Source organism: Siphateles boraxobius, unplaced genomic scaffold (assembly GCF_051911475.1).
Source record: "Siphateles boraxobius isolate OS27281-9 unplaced genomic scaffold, OSU_SipBor_1 13, whole genome shotgun sequence".
NCBI lineage: Eukaryota > Metazoa > Chordata > Actinopteri > Cypriniformes > Leuciscidae > Siphateles > Siphateles boraxobius.
The window spans coordinates 3,405,387-3,426,946 of NW_027508733.1; the positions used below are offsets into that span (position 1 = coordinate 3,405,387).

The 21,560-nt window shown below is 38.1% G+C and overlaps 1 protein-coding gene and 1 long non-coding RNA gene across 2 annotated transcripts; one reads left to right on the forward strand and one right to left on the reverse strand.

Annotated features, from left to right (window-relative positions):
• The first annotated feature begins 320 nt into the window (after positions 1 to 320).
• Positions 321 to 21,557, forward strand: cers1 (ceramide synthase 1). The gene is made up of 7 exons (XM_077226002.1): positions 321 to 1,549; positions 12,637 to 12,796; positions 13,823 to 14,003; positions 14,822 to 14,983; positions 15,622 to 15,769; positions 16,483 to 16,607; positions 17,374 to 21,557. The coding sequence occupies exons 1-7, from the start codon at positions 1,289 to 1,291 to the stop codon at positions 17,414 to 17,416; spliced, it is 1,080 nt and encodes a 359-aa protein (XP_077082117.1). The 5' UTR covers positions 321 to 1,288; the 3' UTR covers positions 17,417 to 21,557.
• Positions 6,009 to 12,427, reverse strand: LOC143735760 (uncharacterized). Its single transcript, XR_013203292.1, has 3 exons — positions 12,292 to 12,427; positions 12,147 to 12,204; positions 6,009 to 6,141 (listed from the first exon to the last, which is right to left on the reverse strand). It is a non-coding gene; the product is annotated as an uncharacterized LOC143735760 (long non-coding RNA).
• Positions 21,558 to 21,560: the final 3 nt, after the last annotated feature.

Below are 21,560 nucleotides of genomic sequence, written 5' to 3' on the forward strand. Positions count from 1 at the left end.
ACAATTCGTGTTTAAAACAATTTGGAAGTTTAACTTAGGTGATGAAATGTAACTATTTTATCGCCGTCAATGATATACATTTGTTTTTCTTATTGTATAGCCTATGTATTGTCCAGTTTGATTCTCTGATGGATGCTTAAGCTGATCATGTTTGTTCCACATTGCACCATTTCGAATCGGCCTGCGGTTAAACTGTTGTCATGTATTGCGATACTTATTCTAGTTTTATGTTTCCAACATATGGAACATAGTTATCTACACAGCCAAACGGACGTCTTGCCATGGCTACAGTCAAGTGATTCATAACCGCTTTGCGAATCGACTCCATCGAATTGTTCAAAAGAACCCGAGCATGAACACAAGGACACCATCATCTGCTTTTTTGTTCACTAACCTCAACTTCTTCACTGAGCTCTGCGGATGTCGGTTCTCACAGGAGGCTTTAGATAGATTTTAGGTACATTTGTGTTTTTGTCTTCGTGTGTTTTTTTTTCTTCTCATTGTGCGTCTGTCTGCGAATCTATCACATGCTGAGCGGTTTTGTGCGCAGGTTCATTTAGGCTTCATTTCGCAATTTTTATTTCTACCTGTTCTCTATATTCGACCCACATATTGACATACTGAAGGATAATTTCTGCTTTAAACCTCTCGACATGAGATGAAACCCAGAGGAGATGTTATACTTACTGAATAACGCAAAGGAGAGGACGCGGTATTTCGGCACATTAAGAATTTTGCATGGACACACGTCACATGTGCGGAATATTAAGAGGTTATGATTTTTATTAACCTTTAACGTATCATTTCGGAATTTAAATGCTTAAATTGTGAGCCTTCTGCTTAAACGTATAATAAATGAACGGTGATAGGCAATGCAGGCATGCTGATTCACATACTGTGCGATGGATTTTGCAACCGTTAAGAAAGGGAAGTGTTAATATTAATATCAAATATACAGAGAAGATTTCAGTTTATATTTAAGCAGAAGATGGCGGAAAACTAATCCTTTTACTTTACACTCCAATGGCATGTATGCAGTATAGGATATAAAATAATATTTTTTCCTCAAGATGTTATTAGGGGTTAATGTTGGAATCTGTTTGTTTGGCATAATTAGTTAATTGGAATTAGTAGTTTATTAGTCTTAATTTAGAAGACAAGGAAAGACAGACAGGAGACTTTGGATGCCATAATCAGCTTAAGGTTTACAGCAGCTATAGCTGGTGGCACTTTTGCATTGTGTATCTCCATTGCTTTTTTTAGCAATTACTATAGTATTTCTTGCATAATGGACACCAATCACATGGATGACGGGTCTTCTAGTGATGGCATGGAAATGGAGATCATGCCTGGCTACATTGAGCTCATCACCAGAGCATATTCAGTCATTTTCAGTGCCTTTAGAGACTGTAAAGACTGCGGACTGGAACTGTCCAGGAAAACCTTGCTGGATCATGCCTACATAACCTGGATTGAGATCTTCATGTTCTTCATGAGCGCGGTCATGTGGACGAAGGTGCGCAAGGGACTGACCGTGTACATCTTCGAGGTAAATATACTTCAGAAGCCGCGGTCAATACAAATACAACTGATAATGACAAGGCCGATTATTTATATTGTATAAAATAGCTGTTCATTTTATTCAACCAATTCATATTTTGGTATCAGTCACTGAAAAACTTTCAAGTTCAGTGGGGAAGCCTGTAAATATATGAATATTAAACACCAGGTTTTAAAAGCATCACTGGCGCCCTCAATGAATACCTAAAGTTGTCGAAACATGGCCATTTGCATCACCATTTGTGTATTAAAGGTCATTTGAGCATAAATGTGAGTATGTGTGTTTCTGAGATTAGTGATGTTTGTGAAGTCAAGCATCACTAGGACTGCTACGCATACCTAGTTTTAGTAATCTGAGTGAGTTGTTCACAAGCAAACACCTCCCATTTTCTCAAGAGCTGTTGTTGTTTCTGAAAAGCAGATGTTTAACACTTGATACAGAAGTTCACAAGTTGTTTGGGCGGTGAATATGGGTGTTTTTAGAGGTGTTTGGTGTAGTTTTTCCTCTGTTAAAGAAAGACCTCAGCTATTTTTGTTCACTGTTTATGGTCAACAGAAATGTCTTTGAAACTCGCCGTGTAAAGTTGCAATGTGCTCAAGAGCTGTTTTACATAGTTTTTTTATTTTGCATTTTACCTTTTACATACAAAGATGGCTATGCAAACAGGTTACATTAACTATCAAGTCCCCCAGACATAAACTTGATCAAATTGCCTTGTTTCTGAGACTATGATATGCCACATTTTGCATGTGTTGCTAATGTTCAGCTAAGTTGATGTATGCGGCAAACGCTGGTTTCACTTCCTGCCCTGAAACGTGTTTTGATGACTCGTTTGAGCTCTGCTGTTGTGCTGCAATTACTGGGATCAATGCCGTCATGATTCATGGGCCTCTGCATCCATGTTTACTCTGGGCTGCGGTTTAATTCCTCCTCCTGTAAATTCTTTCCTCTCAGCACGTGGAGAAAGCCTGACGGCTGGTGTGATGTTTACATGGAAATATGTGACGTGTCAGGACCTTATCTGGCCTGTAACCCTTGAGTAAGAGAGTGTGAGGTCTTGGCAAAGAGTTGCAGCACTGCAGTTTGTGATTAATAACAGGCATGACTTAGAAAATGAAAAGCTGACAGTTAGTCACTTATCAATGTGTCATATCTGAATATCTTGTGCTTCTTGGCTAATAATATCCCTCCATGAAAGAGGGCCTCTCCTTCAATATATCGCAAGATTAAAGTCATCATATAGCCTAGCAATTTGATCAAACCATTGCATGCTTAAAGCATGCCAAAAAAGGAATAATTCACCCAAATATGACCAGTTATTTTTATTGAAGTCATAGAATAGCTTTCAATAGCGGCATTTCCATTACAGATTTGTGCAAAACTTTTGCGATATGTTGATTAAAAACTATACCGAAATGATGATGTTCCATTAACCAATGTTATGGGACTGACACTTATTTTTTTTCCTCTTGCGATAAGTCATTTAAAAAATCATAGCGATGGATGTTGGTAGGTTTATGTATATCGAAGCCATAACTAGCCATTATTTTTAATGGAAGGAGACGTAGGTGTGTTATTCAAGCATCAATGGCAAGGAAAGCCCCTTATACTGTATTTGTGTGAAGTGTTTCTTGGGGTTTCTCCCTCATATCTGTTTCAAGCTCTTGATAAATTGTGCCATTACTTTGCGGTTTAGAATCCAGTATTCCCGTGATACTTTTGTCTTTTGAGTTTAATGAAGAACTCTGTCTCATCTTCTGGCCAAACATACCGCCCCATCTACATCAAGTGGCCTGTAAATGTGCAAAAAACTGTTGCCGTTTTGCAAAATATTCCTTTTTCAAATGGCCTGAAAAACCACCTCATGCAAGCGATTGCAATCTCAATTTGCGCAATTTGAAGGGTAATGTAAACGTGGCTACTGATATTCACTGATAGTCTTCCCCTCCAGTGAGCTGTTAACCCCTGGACTGATTGAGTCAGCGAGTTGAACTCAAGAACCCGATAACTTTGTAAATTAACTGATTCACGACTCAAAAGAATGAATCATTCTAATTCATTAATGCTCTAAAGATTGCACATTTCTGTTTTAATGATAAACAACTTAAAAATGAGTCTGTTCTTCACACTGAGTTATCATATGACTTCAGAAGACATGGGATATAGTGTACAAGGCCTTTTGAAACTGTTTTGGCTGTGTGAGCTCACTACTGCAGTTTTACTGGACTTTGGCCACAAGATTGTCTCGTATGTCTTGGGAGATAATTTCTGACATATTCTGCAGATTTTAAAGTGTTTCGTGGACTATGTCCTGCACTCACTAACACATGCGTGTGGTACGTAACATGATCTCTCTACTTGGTTTTTAAACGAATCTACATGTTACCTAATAAACAATTTATGGCATCAGCTCTTAGCGATAATGAGGCCCATTCATTTTTAAAGTTCCCATGCACTTTCACGTTCTCAGACTCAATGGACGAGTAGCAAAAGGCCATTTGGCCAGTACTGTAAACTGTGTGTGTGAAAAAATCAAGGTGTTGACGGTAGGCCTGCACGATTCTGGGAAAAATATGAATTACGATTTTTTAGCTTAGAATTGATATCACGATTTTTTTCTCATGAAGTGTAATTAGGGTTCGTACAGATTCTGTAAAATGAAATTCCAGGACTTTAGGACTTTTCAAGCACTACTTTTTTGGATTTCAAGGACTTCAATAACTGATCCATGAATTTTCACTGCGTTTGTAATTATTAAATGTTTTAGTAGATAAACCAAAAGAATATAAATCATATTAGTTGGCTTAATTTGTTCATCAAATATATATTTCCTTCAGTTATTTTCATGCTTAATTAATCCTGCTAAAAAGCATGCTTCTGTTTCTGCTACTGTCCATTCTATTACTCTATCATATTTTATCCTTCATTTAATAGCACATCACATATTTAGAGCAGCTCCAGCAGGGTCAGTGCTGAGGATTGGGTCAGTGGTACAAATGTTTAGACACCAGTGAAATACCAGTTATTTAATCAAATTTTGATACTACATCAAAAACTACCAGCCCAATTTATGTGAATTTAAAACATTATTAAAGAAAATGAAGCAGTCAGTAACAAAATAAGAACAAATAATCGAATTACAAATAGGACAAATAAATACAAAAATAGAACAAAGAAAAGCTACAAATGAAATAAACACTGTTTTTAGAGTAGATCAGTATACATTTGAATAAAGTAATCAAATGTGAAAAAAATTGCATATTCATTACTGTATAAATTAAATATAGATGGATATTTTTGTAAAGTTGAGACGCTGGTTTGCGGTGCGCGCGCTTTGGATGTTTGCGTTCATCGCGTCTGTGCCGCTGCGCGTTTCTAGTGCTCGCGCACCACAGTGTTACTATATTGCGTTTAATATTCCAATAATAAGACACATTTACTTCATAGTCAGCGTTTTTTAAATCCCCATTCTACTTTCTGTTATGAGCGTCTCTTTGTCTGGACACACACACTATGTAGGCTATACACGCTTCAAAATAAAGGCCGATTTTTTTTTTTTTAAATCGAAGTCATTTAAAAATTAAATCGTGAACAGGGTGAATCGAGATCGCGATTTTATAACGATTTATCGTGCAGGCCTAATGCTGGGTAGCCGAACATGCTGTTTTGACCTTTGATGAGACTGTTAGGATCAACATTCACTGGGCCAGAGATTATTTATTTCAGTTATCAGTTCTCTAAAATCAAAATACCCAACAACATCATGTACTGGCAAACAACATCACCACTAAGATACATTTTGGCTGTCTGAACAGCTTCGAGGGAATATCATGTCACGCTGTGTATTCTGCAGACAATAACCTTTGAGTTCGGTGTCTTAACAGCAGTCGTACAGACAGAGGTCATCAGGTTCTATAGTAAAATTACTGACATGTTTCACCAGTTTACATTCGTAACACATGCTGCACAAACATAATTACGAGAACAGCAGGCACATTGATTATTAGTTTACTTACCCTTTGCAAGATTGTCAATCAATTTTATGTATGTGAACCTAATTTTCCTATTGTGCCGTAGATGTTATTTGAAAAATGGCACTATCAACAAAATGAACGCCAGTGTAAAATAGATAAATGTAATGATAATTGGATGGAATAAAATGGTAGACCTTCAACAAAGAAAAATAAATACTTATGGTTGTTGACCAAGCAGTAAAAGTTATCAGCCAATGCAGACAAAAAGATGCTTTTGAAAAAAATCTTCTAAAACTCAATAACATCTATGGCGACCAACTGATAACATAAGGAAACCCTTAGAAATGTGCTGCCCTGTATATTCTCTATATTCTCTGTATAGACTCTAAAAAGGCTATTAGCCTAAAGTACCCGTTTAATTTATGTCCTCCCAGAGACTTGATTGCACTGTCAGATGCAAGCACTGATGTGTTTCTCAAAAGGTTGGTGCCCGGAGTGGAAATTGCATGCCATTATCAGTAGGCATCGTCGTCTACATCCTTCCTTCCTCTTTGTGCCGCCCTGATTCAAGTACTCTGAACCCTCGACTAGATGCATCAACTTCATCTGAAATGACAGCAGAAAACAAACTAGTTATTCCAAGAACAATCAAAGCCTGAGGAAATACAGCTCAGCCCACTAGGGAGGGAGGAGGAGGGTGTTTGAGGGGCAAAAGAGAAGATGAAGCTCTGTGGCTCCATCTGGCCATGTGGAGATGCTTTTTTTTGTTTTCTGACTTTTGACCCTACAAATAATTGGAAATGGGCTTTTTTCACTTTAAAGGGCTCATCGGATGCCCATTTTCCACAAGTTGGTATGATTCTTTAGGGTCTTCGTGTAAAGTTTGTTACATACTTTGGTTAAAATTCCTTTTTACAACAGCGCTGTTCACAGCGATCCGTTTCAGTGCATGTCTCTTTAAATGATAATGAGCAACTGCTCACCCCTCCCCTCTCTTCCATGGGGGGTGTCAACACATAAAGTACTGCCTTGGCGGATAGTATACAAATGGCTGAGGACGGAAATATGCTAATATGGGACAGTCCGTCAGCGGTCGTGGGCCGAGCATGAGCAATATGACATCATATTGCTCAGAAAATCCAAACGGCTTGATTATTGAGTGTTTAGACTTTTTGAGGATAAAAAAAAGGAGTGAAAGGATTTTTTCATTGTATGGTGGTTGTGTCCACACATTGCAAAAGACACAATTATATGCAATCACCATATAAAAGTGAATTTTGCATCCGATGACCCCTTTAAGCCGGGCGCACACTATACGATTTATAATAGTCCTTTACGATTGTTGCTTGTCAGACTGTACGAACATGATCACCGCTGTAAGTCATGTCACACTGTAAGATCTCAGTTGTCATTAATGTCAGACTGTACGACAGTCAAGACGCATTAAAAACAGACACGCAAGAAAACTTGTCCGGAGTTTTACATCATAAATCAATGACACATTCGGTGGCTGTTCGCTACATTAAATGCGGGATTGAAATGGTAGCTATAAACAAAGAAATCTCTACTTTAATTTTGTTCATGGCTTGTCTTGAAAAACAAAGACAGTTTGAAGGTTGTCGTAGGAGAGTCACACTGCAGGACTGTGAGGGAAATCTTCTGACACTGCCAGAATTTTATCTGAGGTTATTAATCAAATGGCTATATGTTGACTTAAAGGAGAGACCCTCTTTCATGGAGAGGGATATTATTAGCCAAGAAGCAGGCCTAAAGCATGATATTCAGGCCTGAAGTGTAGTTTGTAATCAAACTAACGATCAAAGACTTCAGATTTTAGCCTAGGATCAGAAGAATCTTTTATGATTTGCAAAATTTATTTCAGACAGCCAAATAAATCGCACAGTGTGTACCTGCCTTAAAAATATATTGACACTTTGTTTAAATGCCCTGTTCTTTCTATTAAAGGAATAGTTCAGTCAAAAATTAACACTGTCATTGTTTATTCTCCCTCATGTTGTTCTAACCGCTGTATAACAGATATTTTGAAACTTGATGCAGAAAGTTCACAAGTTATTTTAGAAGTGTTTTTTTAGAGGTGTTTGGTGTAGTTTTTCCTGTTAAAGAAAGGCCGTAGCTATTTTTGTACACTGTTCACTGTCCAGTGAAATTTGCTTTAAATCCACCATGCAATGTGCTGTCTCACACACACACACACACACACACACACACACACACACACACACACACACACACACACACACACACACACACACACACACACACACACACACACACACACACACACAATGGCTATGCAAACAGGTTCAATTCAAAGAACATTTAATAGAAGAATATAGGCTACTCTTTAGTTTCTTAAAATGGCAAGTGACCACAAGTGATCGATACCAATACAACCTGCATTAAGGAAAAAATGATAGCATATGGGTTATAAATGACACAACTTTTCATTCTTGGATGGACTATTCCTTAAGTTGCACTTTTAATATAACGCAGATCCAAAGAAAGCAACAAATCATTTTATATATGTGGAAGATGGGCTTGTTCTTTTACATTGTGTTTGTTGTCATTTTTCTTTGGTTTATTTTACAAAACCACCTGTTATCCTCAAATAGTTGCTATAGAAACTGCATGTTTAATCGATGGGTCAGCTCTTGTACCAGACCCCAGAACAAAATGTGTTTCAGTCGCATTTGGTAATCAGGTTCAGTTCAGCCCTCGGTGTTGCTTGCCATTCATGTCCTGGGAGAAGGAGCAAAAGTAGTTGGTGGCCTAATATGGGTTGCAACGTGTCCTCCATAACAAACATTCCCAGAGGAAACTTCTATTGCTAAGAAGTTGCTCTTCCAAAGCTCAGTAGACTTATTGGAGGGCTCAGTTGTGTTTAATTAGGTATCAAGTTTCTTCAGCAAATTCTAAGGAGAAATGACAAGAGACACCAATTAAACAGTTGACACATAGCATAGCTAAAATTTAGTGCTGCCCCCTAATAGTCGACTAAACGTTAGTCGACCAAGATTTTATTAGTCGGTAAGTCACAAAAAAACAACAACACAGGAAGTGGCGAAATCACGCAGTCCATGAGAAACGCTGTAAATGAGCCGAAACTCAACTTTTGCTACTTGCCTCACAGACATGAGAAATATGAAATGTCTACTTTTAAACCAATTCAAATAGAAAACAAATACTCTCTGATTATGTAATCCGTATAAAAGTTGCATTTCTCTCTATAAGCACATTTACTGCAGAGATGGCGAGCCAGCATTGTTAACTCTAACATCGTATACACGACACCGTTGTCAACTTAAACGTAAAACTTTTTATGCGTTTTGGCCATTCGTTTACACGACAATGGTGTTTTGGGTGCCTGAAAATGAGTTTCAAAGTGCAAGTTTCTTAAAACTGTGAAAACGACAAAAAGGTGAATCTCTGAAGGCAATGATGTCATGCACATACGTATTATGTGTTCAGTCTATAGCGTTTCATCGCCATCTAACGGCCTGGCACCAGAATACAGCATTTTTAGTGGTTTTCGCGGATCCGTGTAAATGGGGATCGGTAACTATAATTGTACGCGGCAAACTCAAAGGAAAAAAAACTTCTCCTTATTGCTGTCGTGTAAACTTACCCTAAAATGTCTCCTTGGTATTTTTTGCGACATTTATAATCATTATTTTTGCAAGTGCTTTGCAGAAAATTTATATAACTAAATAAAAATCAACGTGCGATCAGGCGACTAATGGCTTTCATGAATGACTACTAGTTGACTAGAAAAATCTTTAGTCAGGGGCAGCCCTACAATTTGTAATAAAAATGGTTACACTGAATCATATTGAATAAATTGAAGATCGTACTGTATCTTGGTAAATCTGATCTGAGAATCTGACTCCAGAATCAGTCTCCGTTAAACTTCTAGAAGAAGCAACTGGGATGTTAAAGAGATCGCATTCGTGGTTTTCTTTCTGAGACTCGCCAAAACTTTTATTTGATTAATTTGTGGCCATTAGAGCGCAAAGCAATGTCAGGCTGTTCAGCTGAGAAGGGATGTGTGCTCTCTAGGGCTGACTTCTAATAGTCGAGGATTCGACGATTCGATTCGGAGACGTCTGATTCGACTATGAACCTCGAGTCGAATAGTAGTAGGGAAGTGTTATGTAACCAATAGGGGGGTGACGGTTATAGTTGAACACCGTCATTAAAACTCTATAACCGCCAAAACCGTGCTATTAAAATAATTTTTACAAACTTTTTTTTTATCATAGAGAATGTTTAAATACTAATATCATCTTATGAGGGAAACGGAGGCGGAGTTAGTGGTGCTTCGGAGGCTGAGTGCTGGAGATGAATCGGGAGAGGTCTGTGCACCTTTACCGATCAGAGCGCGCGCTGACACGGAGTAAAGCCTTGTTTATACTCGACGCGTCCGCACGGCAAAAAATGACGCGTTGGCTGCGCAAGACCCCATTTCGCTTGGCTGTGTGCACGGTAGGGCTGGACCAGAATATTCGAATATTCGTTCGGTGGGTTGGTATTCGATTTGAAAATTTGACATTTGAATATTCGTTTTTTTTTTTTTTTTTGCACACCTGGGATCCCCCGCGAAACGGTTCTCACTCGCGCTTGAATAAGGCCGGCGACACACTGGCTGCATGGCGTGAGCGTCTCAGCTGTGTGGCATGTACGTTTTTATTCCAGCTCCCATGTTAACAGGTTGGAGTTTGCACACTGCCTGTGTGAAACACGCGTCTCAGGCGCAGCTCGAGCCACGCGGAAAATGCGTGCATGCTAGAAATAGAACCGACGCCTAACTGCAACGGGAGTGTTCTCTGGCTAGAGCGCAGAACAGCGGAGTTTGTATGGACCGAAGTGCATGCCTGAGCTTGTGTTTTGGGTTAAGCTGCGTTGCTTTGACATTGTGGAAAATAGAATAATAGAAACAAAATGTATTAGCCTTTTACCCGTTATTATCAATCTAAATTAATCTCGTTTTTAATTTAACTTAATTTCGTTTTTCTTTAATTAAATTTTGTTTTTTCTTTATTTAAGTTTCATTTTTCTTTATTTAAATTTCGTTTTTTCTTTATTTAAGTTTCATTTTTCTTTATTTAAATTTCGTTTTTCTTTATTTAAGTTTCGTTTTTCTTTATTTAAGTTTCGTTTTTCTTTATTTAAATTTATTTTTTTCTTTATTTAAATTTCGTTTTTCCTTATTTAAATTAATTTTTTTCTTTATTTAAATTTCGTTTTTCTTTATTTAAATCTACCCTTTACTGTGTCAGTAATTTGTTAGTCAGAAAAATATTAGACTACCTTAAAAGTAGCCTATTGCTTAATTTAACAGACCTGTGTGTGTGCGTTTTATATCATAGTGGAGTGTCCGTTCTCGGAGCATATAAACCCTGCCCGCGTGAGGTGCGCTGCTTCCCGCTCGCGCTGTTCTGTAGCTGACTAAAAGTTTATTAATTCTGAATGTGTCGCGTCTCGCGTGTCCATCTATATTGCACCAAATGCAACACTGCACTCCCTTGTGAAGTCGGTTGGATGAACGGTTCTCGAAATAATCAAAATGCAAAAAGACAGACCAACACAGAGTTTCCTGCCTTTATTAGTGAAAAGAATATGTTCAGCCCCCTCTCGCCGAAGCTTCGAATATTCGATGTTCATTACTACCGAAGCTTCGAAGCTCAAAAAATGGTATTCGGACCAGCCCTAGTGCACGGCTTTTTTTTGTAACAGCGGCCGCGGCGCCGCGTCCGAGGATAAACGACTTCGAAGCCGAATCCGCCCGAGCATGTAGGCTACGTCTCACCGCACCGGCACGCAGTTTGCGCGAACTTTTCAAGTTCATTGCAAAGTTTTTTTGTTAAGGTTTTGTTTACTGTGTGATTTATTTAAAACAAAGCACATTTTGGCACTAAGCCAATTTGTTCCTATTTTATGTGAACTTTTCTGATGTATGATATTTGTGATATGTTTTGTTCATCTGGCTTAAAAATGAATAGCCTAAAAGGTATTTATTACACACCATGTTTTTCTTTTAGTTTTTTTTAGCTCTTTTGTTTGAAATGGAAAAAATCTAGCTGCTATCTAAAAAAAAAGGTTTGACTATCAGTCGACTACGGCAAAATCTAACGAATCAGATTCGACTATGAAAATCCTTAGTGGAAAACAGCCCTAGTGCTCTCTATCACAACCATGATGCAGTCATCACCATCAGCAGCAGTCAGCCTGAACCTCGGGACTCAGCTAGAGGTGGTGATGATAGAGGAACGGGGGTGGAGCATTTTGGTGACAGCTGGCCTCTATAAATAACCCCAGCGGGTGGAGGCGGAGAGCAGAATCCACGTGGTGGATATCCTGCGGTGCGCACCACATTGCCTCTTGGCCAATCAGAGGCAACCATGAGACTAAGAGCACAAGAGAGGTCAAATGATGCCAATGTATATGTCTTGTTTCAGTGGCCTATTTTATATATATATATATATATATATATATATATATATATATATAGTTATAATAAGCAGAAGGGAATACAGATTAGGTAACGCCAAGTGAAGGTGATGCTTGTGAATCGATAAATGATTAAGTCAAACCTTAAACATCTTCAGTTACCGTGACATTCGGCTTTTGTGTCCACACAAGCAGGATAGTCTGTCAGGGGAGAGATAAGGTGAAGGCACGTGAGCACACACATTGTTTAGCAAAGATGAAGAAACAAATTTAGCTTTAGGCTATGACCGTCAATGGGTCGTTTGAGTCATCGGATGTCTGAGCTAATTAGAATGGCCGTTTCATGACTCATCCTTTTATGTGAAATCACAAAGGTGGCAGCACCTGGAAAGAAATAGACAGTAAATTAAAAACATTCACTTCTAAGCAAATTAAATGCACAAATGAGTCGAAATTGACTGTTACAGGTGTGTACAACATGGGCTTTTCTGTTGATAATTTTACCTGGTAGCATTGTGTAGTATCATTGACCCTCTGCAATTCAGTTGCTAGAAGTCTTCTTTGTTGATGAATGAACACCTGCTATGCAAATGCTAGCATAGCAATTTCATTCTTTCATCTTGTCTTCCACAGCCTTTTGGACAATGGTGTTGCATCCCATCAAAAGATGTCTCAAAGATGCCGGAGAGTGCGTGGAAGCTGGTCTTCTACACAATGTCATGGTCATACAGCACCTACCTTTTGTTTTTCACTAGTTATTCCTTCTTTCAAAACCCTCCATCTGTGTTTTACGGTAAGCTTTAAAGCGGATGCATGTCCTGTTTTTGCATGTAATAATCTGATTAAACCCTGTCTGGTCTGAACTCAAACCTCGGCTTTTAAAAAGCTTTTTTAAACAGATTACATGCTACTTTTGAAGGTGTCAGATGTTACAAAATACAATTTAATGCTTAAAAATGCTTGTTTAAAATGTACAGGATCCTTACCGGGAAACGTCTGAAAGAGTTCAGATTTTGGGAAAGGCCAATTTTTTGGTAAAAGATTGTTCGTGATTGCTGTTGTCAGTGTTAAATGTTTAATGATTAAAAATCAAATAAACAATAATATGAATTATTAATACAATGAATAAATATTAAAGGTCACAAGTTACTATTATCCATTAACACTCCTTAAGCCTGTTTTATGCTTCTGCGTCGAATCGTCGACGTACCCCCGCAGACCCCTCTGCGTCGCCGCGAACCCCTCCGCCGTAGCTCGACGTGCACCTCCAAAAAATTGTAACTACGCGTCGAGGCGACGCAGACCACAAGGGCTGTGATTGGTCAGATACACCGCGATGCAACTCAACCTGACGCAGAACCATAAAACGGCCACGACGCAGTAGGAGTGACGGTGTAGCTACGCCGTGGAGTTGACGCAGAAGCATAATGAGGCCTTTACACTCCAATATAATTAGAGTTATTCTGAAATCAGGCCACTGATAACCATTTACGCTCCAATTGGTAGTTGATGTATCATCTCACTCCTCATTTGCATGAATGATATGATGATACTTTATTAATCCCAATAAAGATTGTCAGAATGCCAAATATTGCTGTTGACAGACACCATCAACAGTCATTGAAAATCAATGGCATCTTAAATGGCACCCCTTGAGAGTAACACATGAACAGCTTTAATCTCTACTATATCAGCATAAACCATCTGTTTTATGAGGCCAGAGTTTCACTTTTTTCAGCAAGTCAAGGTCATTACCATCTAGTGTTGTTCTTTTTATGGTTGTGGAGTGTCACTGTTTTGTTCTGTCTTTTTGGTCTAGACTGGAAGAGTGGGATGTCAGTACCCACCGACATTGCGATAGCTTACCTTATCCAGGGCAGCTTCTACGGCCATTCGATATATGCCACGGTCTATATGGACGCATGGAGGAAGGACTCCCTTGTCATGGTGGTGCATCACTTCATCACTCTGGCCCTGATCACATTCTCATATGCCTTTAGGTCAGGCACATTTATGGGCTTTGTTAAAACAGCTAATCTACAGCCTGTTTTTTTTTTTTTAAGTTTTAGTTTTCATAGTTACAACCAGGGTTTGAAATTAACACCCGCCAAATGTGGGTAAAAATCCACTTTGGTGAGTAACGCTGTCAAATCACTAGCCAATATGGTGTATTACTTATTGCATCTACTCACTTTGCTGGGGAAGTTCGTGTAAGCCAAATCTGCGCGGATTTAGCGGAAATACTCAACTCTTAAGTCATCATGATAAATCAAATACAGCGCAATGCACAGAATCTGCACAAATCTGCCTTACTTGAACATGCCCGTCACTAAGCAAAAAATAACGGCACGGATGTTAATTTGCATTGAAGCAATAGCGAAGATTAAAAACCATTTGGTTAACAGAAAAGACATTGTTATTTTCCAACATCCTAAATATTTTTTTATGTTCTGTCCACCTAAAACACATTTTTGGTGATGAGGATGAAAGAGGAAGGGAGGAGATGCTGGATGACAGGATTTTGTTTGAATAAGAAATGAATGTATAAAATCCAAATTTTATAATATGTATAAATATAAGCTGGGACGTAGTTAGTCTGGTTCATTTCTTTCTTTCTTTCTTTTTTTGGCTAGTAGAAGTTCTGAATGGCCGGTAACTTAATAATGTAGTAGCCAAATTGGCCGGTGAGGGAAAAAGTACATTTCAAACCCTGGTTACAACAAGAACTTGCATCTTAAAGAATTAGCTCAAATGATATGCCACTAAAAGCCACAGTTCATTAACCACTTGTTTGTTTTTTTGAACATATCGTCCTCAGATACCACAACATTGGCATTCTCGTCCTCTTTCTTCACGACATCAATGACATTCAGTTGGAATTCACCAAGGTCAACGTTTATTTCAAGATCCGGGGAGGGAAAGAGTACTTCATCAATGACGTGCTGTCCAACATGGGTGCCGTTAGCTTTAGCATCACATGGTAAGGCTTGCCTGTTGATCAAGAAACCAGAAGCTATGTTATTGATGCAAAAATGACACAGCATGGAAAACTTATACAAGGCCCAAAGTGATTTGTACAAGTAGACACTTATCCTTTGTTGGGATCAAATGATATTTACTATCAAATGATAATTACCCTCTGATTTTGCTTCTAAAGTAATTTCTGGACCTAAACTATGGACCAAGGTAGATCTCCAGGAGCAGGATTGAGTAACCTTGGTTTAGGGTTGGGAAAGGATGATAGGAATGCTCTGCAAAAACAAAGGATGTCCATCCAGAAACATTCCCTACTTGATTAAATGAAAATGACCCATATAAGGGTCTACAGCAGGGTTAAGCAACTCTAACCCTTGAGATCCACGGTCCTGCAGAGTTTGAAAAATCGTTCAGGCTTACTAATTACAGGCAGGTGTTTGATAAGGGTTAGAGTTAAGCTCTGCAGGACAGTAGCCATCGAGGGCAAGATTTTCCCACCTCTGCTCCACAGAATCCCTTGTTTATGTAACAACTACTTATTAGCACTTTGTGTAATTGATATTTTGCACCTTTATTCTGTGTCCAGAGGTTGCTCAAAAGATGTAATTGGCTTCATCTAGTTTGTTCTTGACATTTGTGCAGGTTTTGGTTCCGTTTGTACTGGTTCCCCCTAAAAGTTATGTGGGCCTCATGCGTCACCAGCATCCAGTCAGTTCCCAACATCCCTTTCTACTTCTTCTTCAACACACTCCTGCTCGCTCTGCTCCTCATGAATATCTACTGGTTCCTGGTAAGAATGAGTATTTTCAGAAGACAGTGGCAGTATAGTAAGGCTCAGTGCTAGTAACCTAAAGGTTGCTGGCTTGAGCCTTTTAATGAGTCCACCGAGAGCCACTGTCATGGTGCCCTCGAACAAGTCCATTAGAGAGGCCATAGGTTGCTCAAGAGTATTGTTTTCCAACCCTGGTACTGGAGTACTCCCAACCGTGCAAATTTTGGTTGTCTCCAAATCAAACACACCCATTTTGACAGTCAAGATTTGAGATCTTGAATGGGTGTCAAATAACCAAGGTATCCAAAATGTGTACTGTCGGGGTTCCTGTCTCGAACAGGGTTCGAGACAACTGCTCTAGAGATATTGTCCCAGGAATAAGAGTACTTTGAGTTGCTTAAGATAAAATCTTTTACTAAAATAATGTCTTTCTATTGCCCTGTTATCAGTGGCATCAGTTCATGTTAGCTAGCTAGCGAGTTACTTTATCCCAAGTATCTCTTAGTACAGTGCACACTACCTCCACAGATCCCATTAACTGTCCACTTGAATTTTAACCTACCAAGTAACTTTTGGTAAAAAGCTGAGAACATACCACCATTAATCCCGTTCAAGTTGCGTTACTATGTTATAGGCCATGTTAAATTCATATAATGTTAATGCAAATGCTACTAACAATTGCTATGAAAAGTCTCTGTAAAATGTCAAGACATTGTGGTCTCTTTTTACAGTTCATCGTGCTGTTTGTTGCTAAGGTCCTGATGGGCCAGATGAAGGAAGTAAACGATGTCCGGGAGTACGAGGAAGATCATCTAAAGGAGCAAACAGAGACTAATGATCAGATGTCTAACGAAGGGTAAGTGGAGAAATGCAGCAGTCTGTGGTTCAGGTATACAGCATGTGCACGTAATAAAGAGGAAGTTGTGTGGTCGACTAGCAGTTGAAGCAGAATTGAGACTTGCAATGTCTGCTACCTTAAAACATTGGTCCTTCAAAGTCCCCTTGTGAAGTTTCTACTTGCGAGTTGAAAAGGTGCAATTAGAATTTGATGAGCATTCAAATTAATTATTTTGAACCAAATTTTTTGGTTACTCCTACTGGTGATTATAATTATGCCGTGGTACATGTACAACCCATACATATGCTTATTCCAACCTAACTTTAAGGTAGCATAATGTTAATTTTCTATAGTTTTGCTTTACCAAAAATGATAAGGCTTACTAGACCAGAAGAGTATATAAAACAAGGCTATATTCTACACTTGATTTCTGCCAAATCTGGGCTCCAGTTCTTTACGTTTCACCGTTGGCCAGTATTTGTTATAGCTCTAGATATTCTAACCACATGGTAAGGTACCTTTGTGCCACACAACTGTTGACATCAATAGCTTTAGGTTTAGGGTAACGCAATCTGAGATCACAGAGTGTGGCAGTCTCTTTTGACCTGATTGGCAATTGGATAAGAGAGCAGTCTCGTGTAGATCTGACTATCGTCATGGCATTGGTCCTGTTCTTATCTGTCTGACCTTGAAGTGAAGTGATATTCAACTATGCCACATGCATCCTGTGATCACCTCATTCTAACCTGATTCTATGCTTTTTATGCATCTTCCCTACTCTTAGGAAACATGTGCTGAATGGGACCAGCAAGAAGAAACATCAATAATGTCTAGATGCTGCCATCTGCAGGCACTTATCCATGACTGCAAGGTACTTATGTGACCTAGTTTGATTCAAACCTCGGACCGCCAAGGTGCTTGGACAGTCAAACAGAGAATAAGAAACAAATCAACCATCATCTTTGTTTTAATTAATCACTGTTATTGTGATATAATAATAGCACTGTGAATGTTATTTGTTATCTGTCTCATATATTGCTTTAAAAATGTTAATTTAAGTTAAACAAGTAAATGAATCTATTATTTTTTAAATCAGGGCGGGAGTGACTTGGATATCTTTAAATATGAAATACAATACCATGCATTTAGGAGAACAGTGGAACACACTATAATCAGGTTTTGTGGTTGATTGTTTGTTTGATTAGATTTAGACTTTTTGTTTATTCTGGTGTATTTTAATTCCAGGAGTGAAGGCATTAAAAAGGGTTAGTATGTATCTTGTTGTAGTGAGTACTAGTGGTTCTCAATTGGTTGAAGATCTGTTCTGAAAAGGAGGGGAAGGCCATGTTAAATTCATATAGTGTTAATGCAAATGCTATTAACCTTGAAATCATGCATAGTTAGGGCAGTAAAATTAATGGAAATGCTTACCATATCTTTTGTTGTTGGCATCAAAGGGCAGCCTGTACATCCAATCACACTAGTCACAAAATACATGTTCATTATTATTATAAAGTCAAATTATACATATGCCAACCTCTTAAAAACCATAACTTTGTAAGGTTAAAAAAACATACAGACTGCAATAAATATTGGTTCATATTGGTCAGAAAAAATAAACAGGTAGATATTTTTCTTGTTTCAAGTAAAAAACTGAATCAATTTTGATACATTCGTCAGAAAACAGATGTAATTTTGCTTTTAAAGGAGCCGTATGTAAGAATGTGGCCAAAACTGGTACTGCAATCACTTTCAAATTACTGTAGAGCGGTGTATCCCCTCTCCCTCCTACCTGACTGGAGGTTGCCAGATAGGCTGCAGGATACAGCAGGAGCGTAGGCTGCTACACGAAGCTTTTTCTGTTAATTATGTTTATGCTTCAAATGAGAGATGTTTTGCAAAGTAATTATATATCGCAAAAATGTACTAATGGCGATTAGCCAAATATAATCGTAAAGATGTACGCCCGTATGTGACAGTACATTGTTAGAACAGTAGCTGTTAGTCTAACTTGTAACAGTAGGTGTCTGTCATTAACGTAAGTACAAGCACAAGCCTCTGTCACTGTGTGTAACCGATATCAAAGATACAGCTATTCATTTAGCTGACGCTATAAGTGAAAGCGACCAGCTGTATTTTTTAACTTACCCTGCAGTACACGTCCATTATGCTAAAATATGTGATGTGAAAGATTACGTGTCATTCTATTATTTTTGGCTGTAGAACTTGCATGATAAACAATAATGGGTCGTGCTAATGTTGTTTTCCTCAGCGTCTCATCATAATGACAGAGAAACGGGCTCTGATAACGCATTGCTAATGTTAGTAATGACGACTCGCCGTTTTTATTACCCAAACAATTTCTTACCTTTTCAATTCGATGACCCACCTCCTCCATATGTGCTAACGTAACGTTACTTTGCACGAACATGCATAACTTTGTTCGACTGTCATGAATATTTGAAATGTCCATTTACATCAAGTACAAGTTAGCCAAACATAGATGAATCTTACCTGTCCAGGAGAAAATTAGCAACGTTGGCGTCTGTCTTCAAATTCTTCTCCGTCTCCATCTTTGAAAGGCATCTCCTATACAGATCCTTGTTTAATTTCGGACTTTGTCACGAAGTATTTCGGATTCATAAGTTTTTTTTTGTTTTGTTTCGCAACGTTAGACATTTTTTTATCCGTTTCCGACACGTTTGTAGCTGCAGCTGTGGTAACTAGCAGAGCTGGCAACCGGGATGCCGCAACACAACTGACTTAGTGATTGGTAGATAGTTGGAGGGTGGCGCATCAGACCAAAACACAACATGACAACATCAGTTGAGGGCTGCAACTTCACTTTTTAAATGACAATATCCTGGCCGGACTACTGTTGTCAGTGATATAAGTATTTGAAATGAACATGATTTCTTAATGTCTAGTGTCATATCAGGGCCATTTTATGATTAATTTAAATACATTTCTTACATACAGCTACTTTAATTATGTATCTTGAATTTAGAATGTTTCGTTATTTTTTACTATAAAAGGATACAGAATACTTTCATGGTAATATTAATACATTTCAAATTAAAGCACTTCTTTAAACCTATACATGATACACAGACCCCCGGCTTTACAGACAAGGCTTAAGTCAAGCCCCAGATAAAAATGTTTGAGCTGTTTTAACTAAAAGCAACTTGCACAGACACATCTTAATATATGACTCAGTGCCATTGTTTTGCCTCAAGATGCACACCAGTTTTTTTCTAAGGCATGTTTATAAACGCTACTTAAATGTTTGTAATTGAACTAAAGCCTAATCCTGGCTTTATCTAAGCCTTGTCTGTGAAACCAGGCCAATAAAATTTGTGTTCTGAAGCAAAACCAGTTGAGAACCACCGTACTAGTACATCAGTTGCTTTAAAAAAAAAAAAAAAACATCACCTAACTACACAGGTTATAAACTAAAAAAAAAATCATCCTGATCTGCATCAATCAAAATCATGTTTGTACAGTACCGTGTTTGAATGTTGATGAAACAGCGAATCGTTTTCAATGTTTGGATTACAAAAATACTGCTTGCATTCCTTCAGTGGCTTTCCCCTTGCAAGCATCCGTTGCGTGATAGAAGCTAGCTTCAGATTGACAAAACAATTATTTAAAAAAAAAATCATACATTCCGATGATATACGGATGGAGAACTTGATAACTCAGTGGAAGCAATGGTTAGTCGATGCTTATTTAGTCCGTTACAATGGAGAAACATTTACTACTCAAATTAATCAAAGCATTTCATGCAAATGTCGTATTCAGGAACGCATGAGATTTGAGAATATGCTTTACGAAATCACACCACAAAAGATTAACTGCTATATTATCTGTCGTGACGCATTGATCATTCCAAAACTATCGAAATACTTGAATACTTTATTTGCCTGCTGTATCAAAAGTTCTGTTGTGTATAATAATGCTCATAATCTTCGCGTTCAGGTGGAATATTGTGCACGAATGCTGATGAGATCAGCACGTCGCTGAGGTCATGTCTTCCGTTTGTAATGCTAGCTTGTGCTAGCCGTTTATGATTTGGGGTGTTTTGTTGTTAAAGAGATAGTTAACCCAATACGATGGCAAATATATATATATAGAGAGATATTTTTAAAGATTCTTTGAAGCTATTTAAATGCTGCTGTTGTTTTCTGATCCGAGTTTCTTCCGTGTAAACGTTAATTATTTATACAGAAGACGTCTAAAATGGTACTCTTGAAGAAGCGTCAGTTTCTGGTCTCCACTCACTTTTCTTAACTGGCATTGTCACATCAATGGAATAAAACGTTGTTAATGCAGTTCTGGCTAAATAATCCTCATTCTGCGAAACTTTTAGCAACATTTACACGGAGTAATAACGCAAAAAGAGTAGCATTCGCTACTCATTCCCTTAACTGAATGTCGACAGCGTCAAATGCACATGCGCTAAAGTCCCCCCCCCTGGCCTTTTATGAAAAATGTCTTGGTCGTTTGTTATTAATTTCGATTCAACACTGTTCTATTAAGTCAGAATGCAAGTGTGGAGTGTAAATAATTTCCTCACATATATATTTAAAATGTCCATTCTCTTGAAAAGTGCCAAAAATAAAAACCTTGGTAGGCTATATTGTTATATCTTGGTTATCGACATATTTAATTGTTGCACTGTAATTTCTTACTCCTGTTTATTTTATTCCTGTGCGAAACATTTTTTAAAAAACAAAAGTGGTAATTTAGATTTATACTGATTAATTTAACATTGAAAAAGGTTATTTTATTTGTTTTAACATTTTTCTTGGACCATTCACTCTTTTCCTTGATATTGATCTGATCAGAAGAAGTGACAGGTATTATCTCAATTGTTATTGAACTCTTTCAATAATTTCAGTTGAATTGGTGAATTGAAACAAGTCGTCATGTCATGTTTTTCCATTTAATAAAAACTGTGCAAAGAAACCA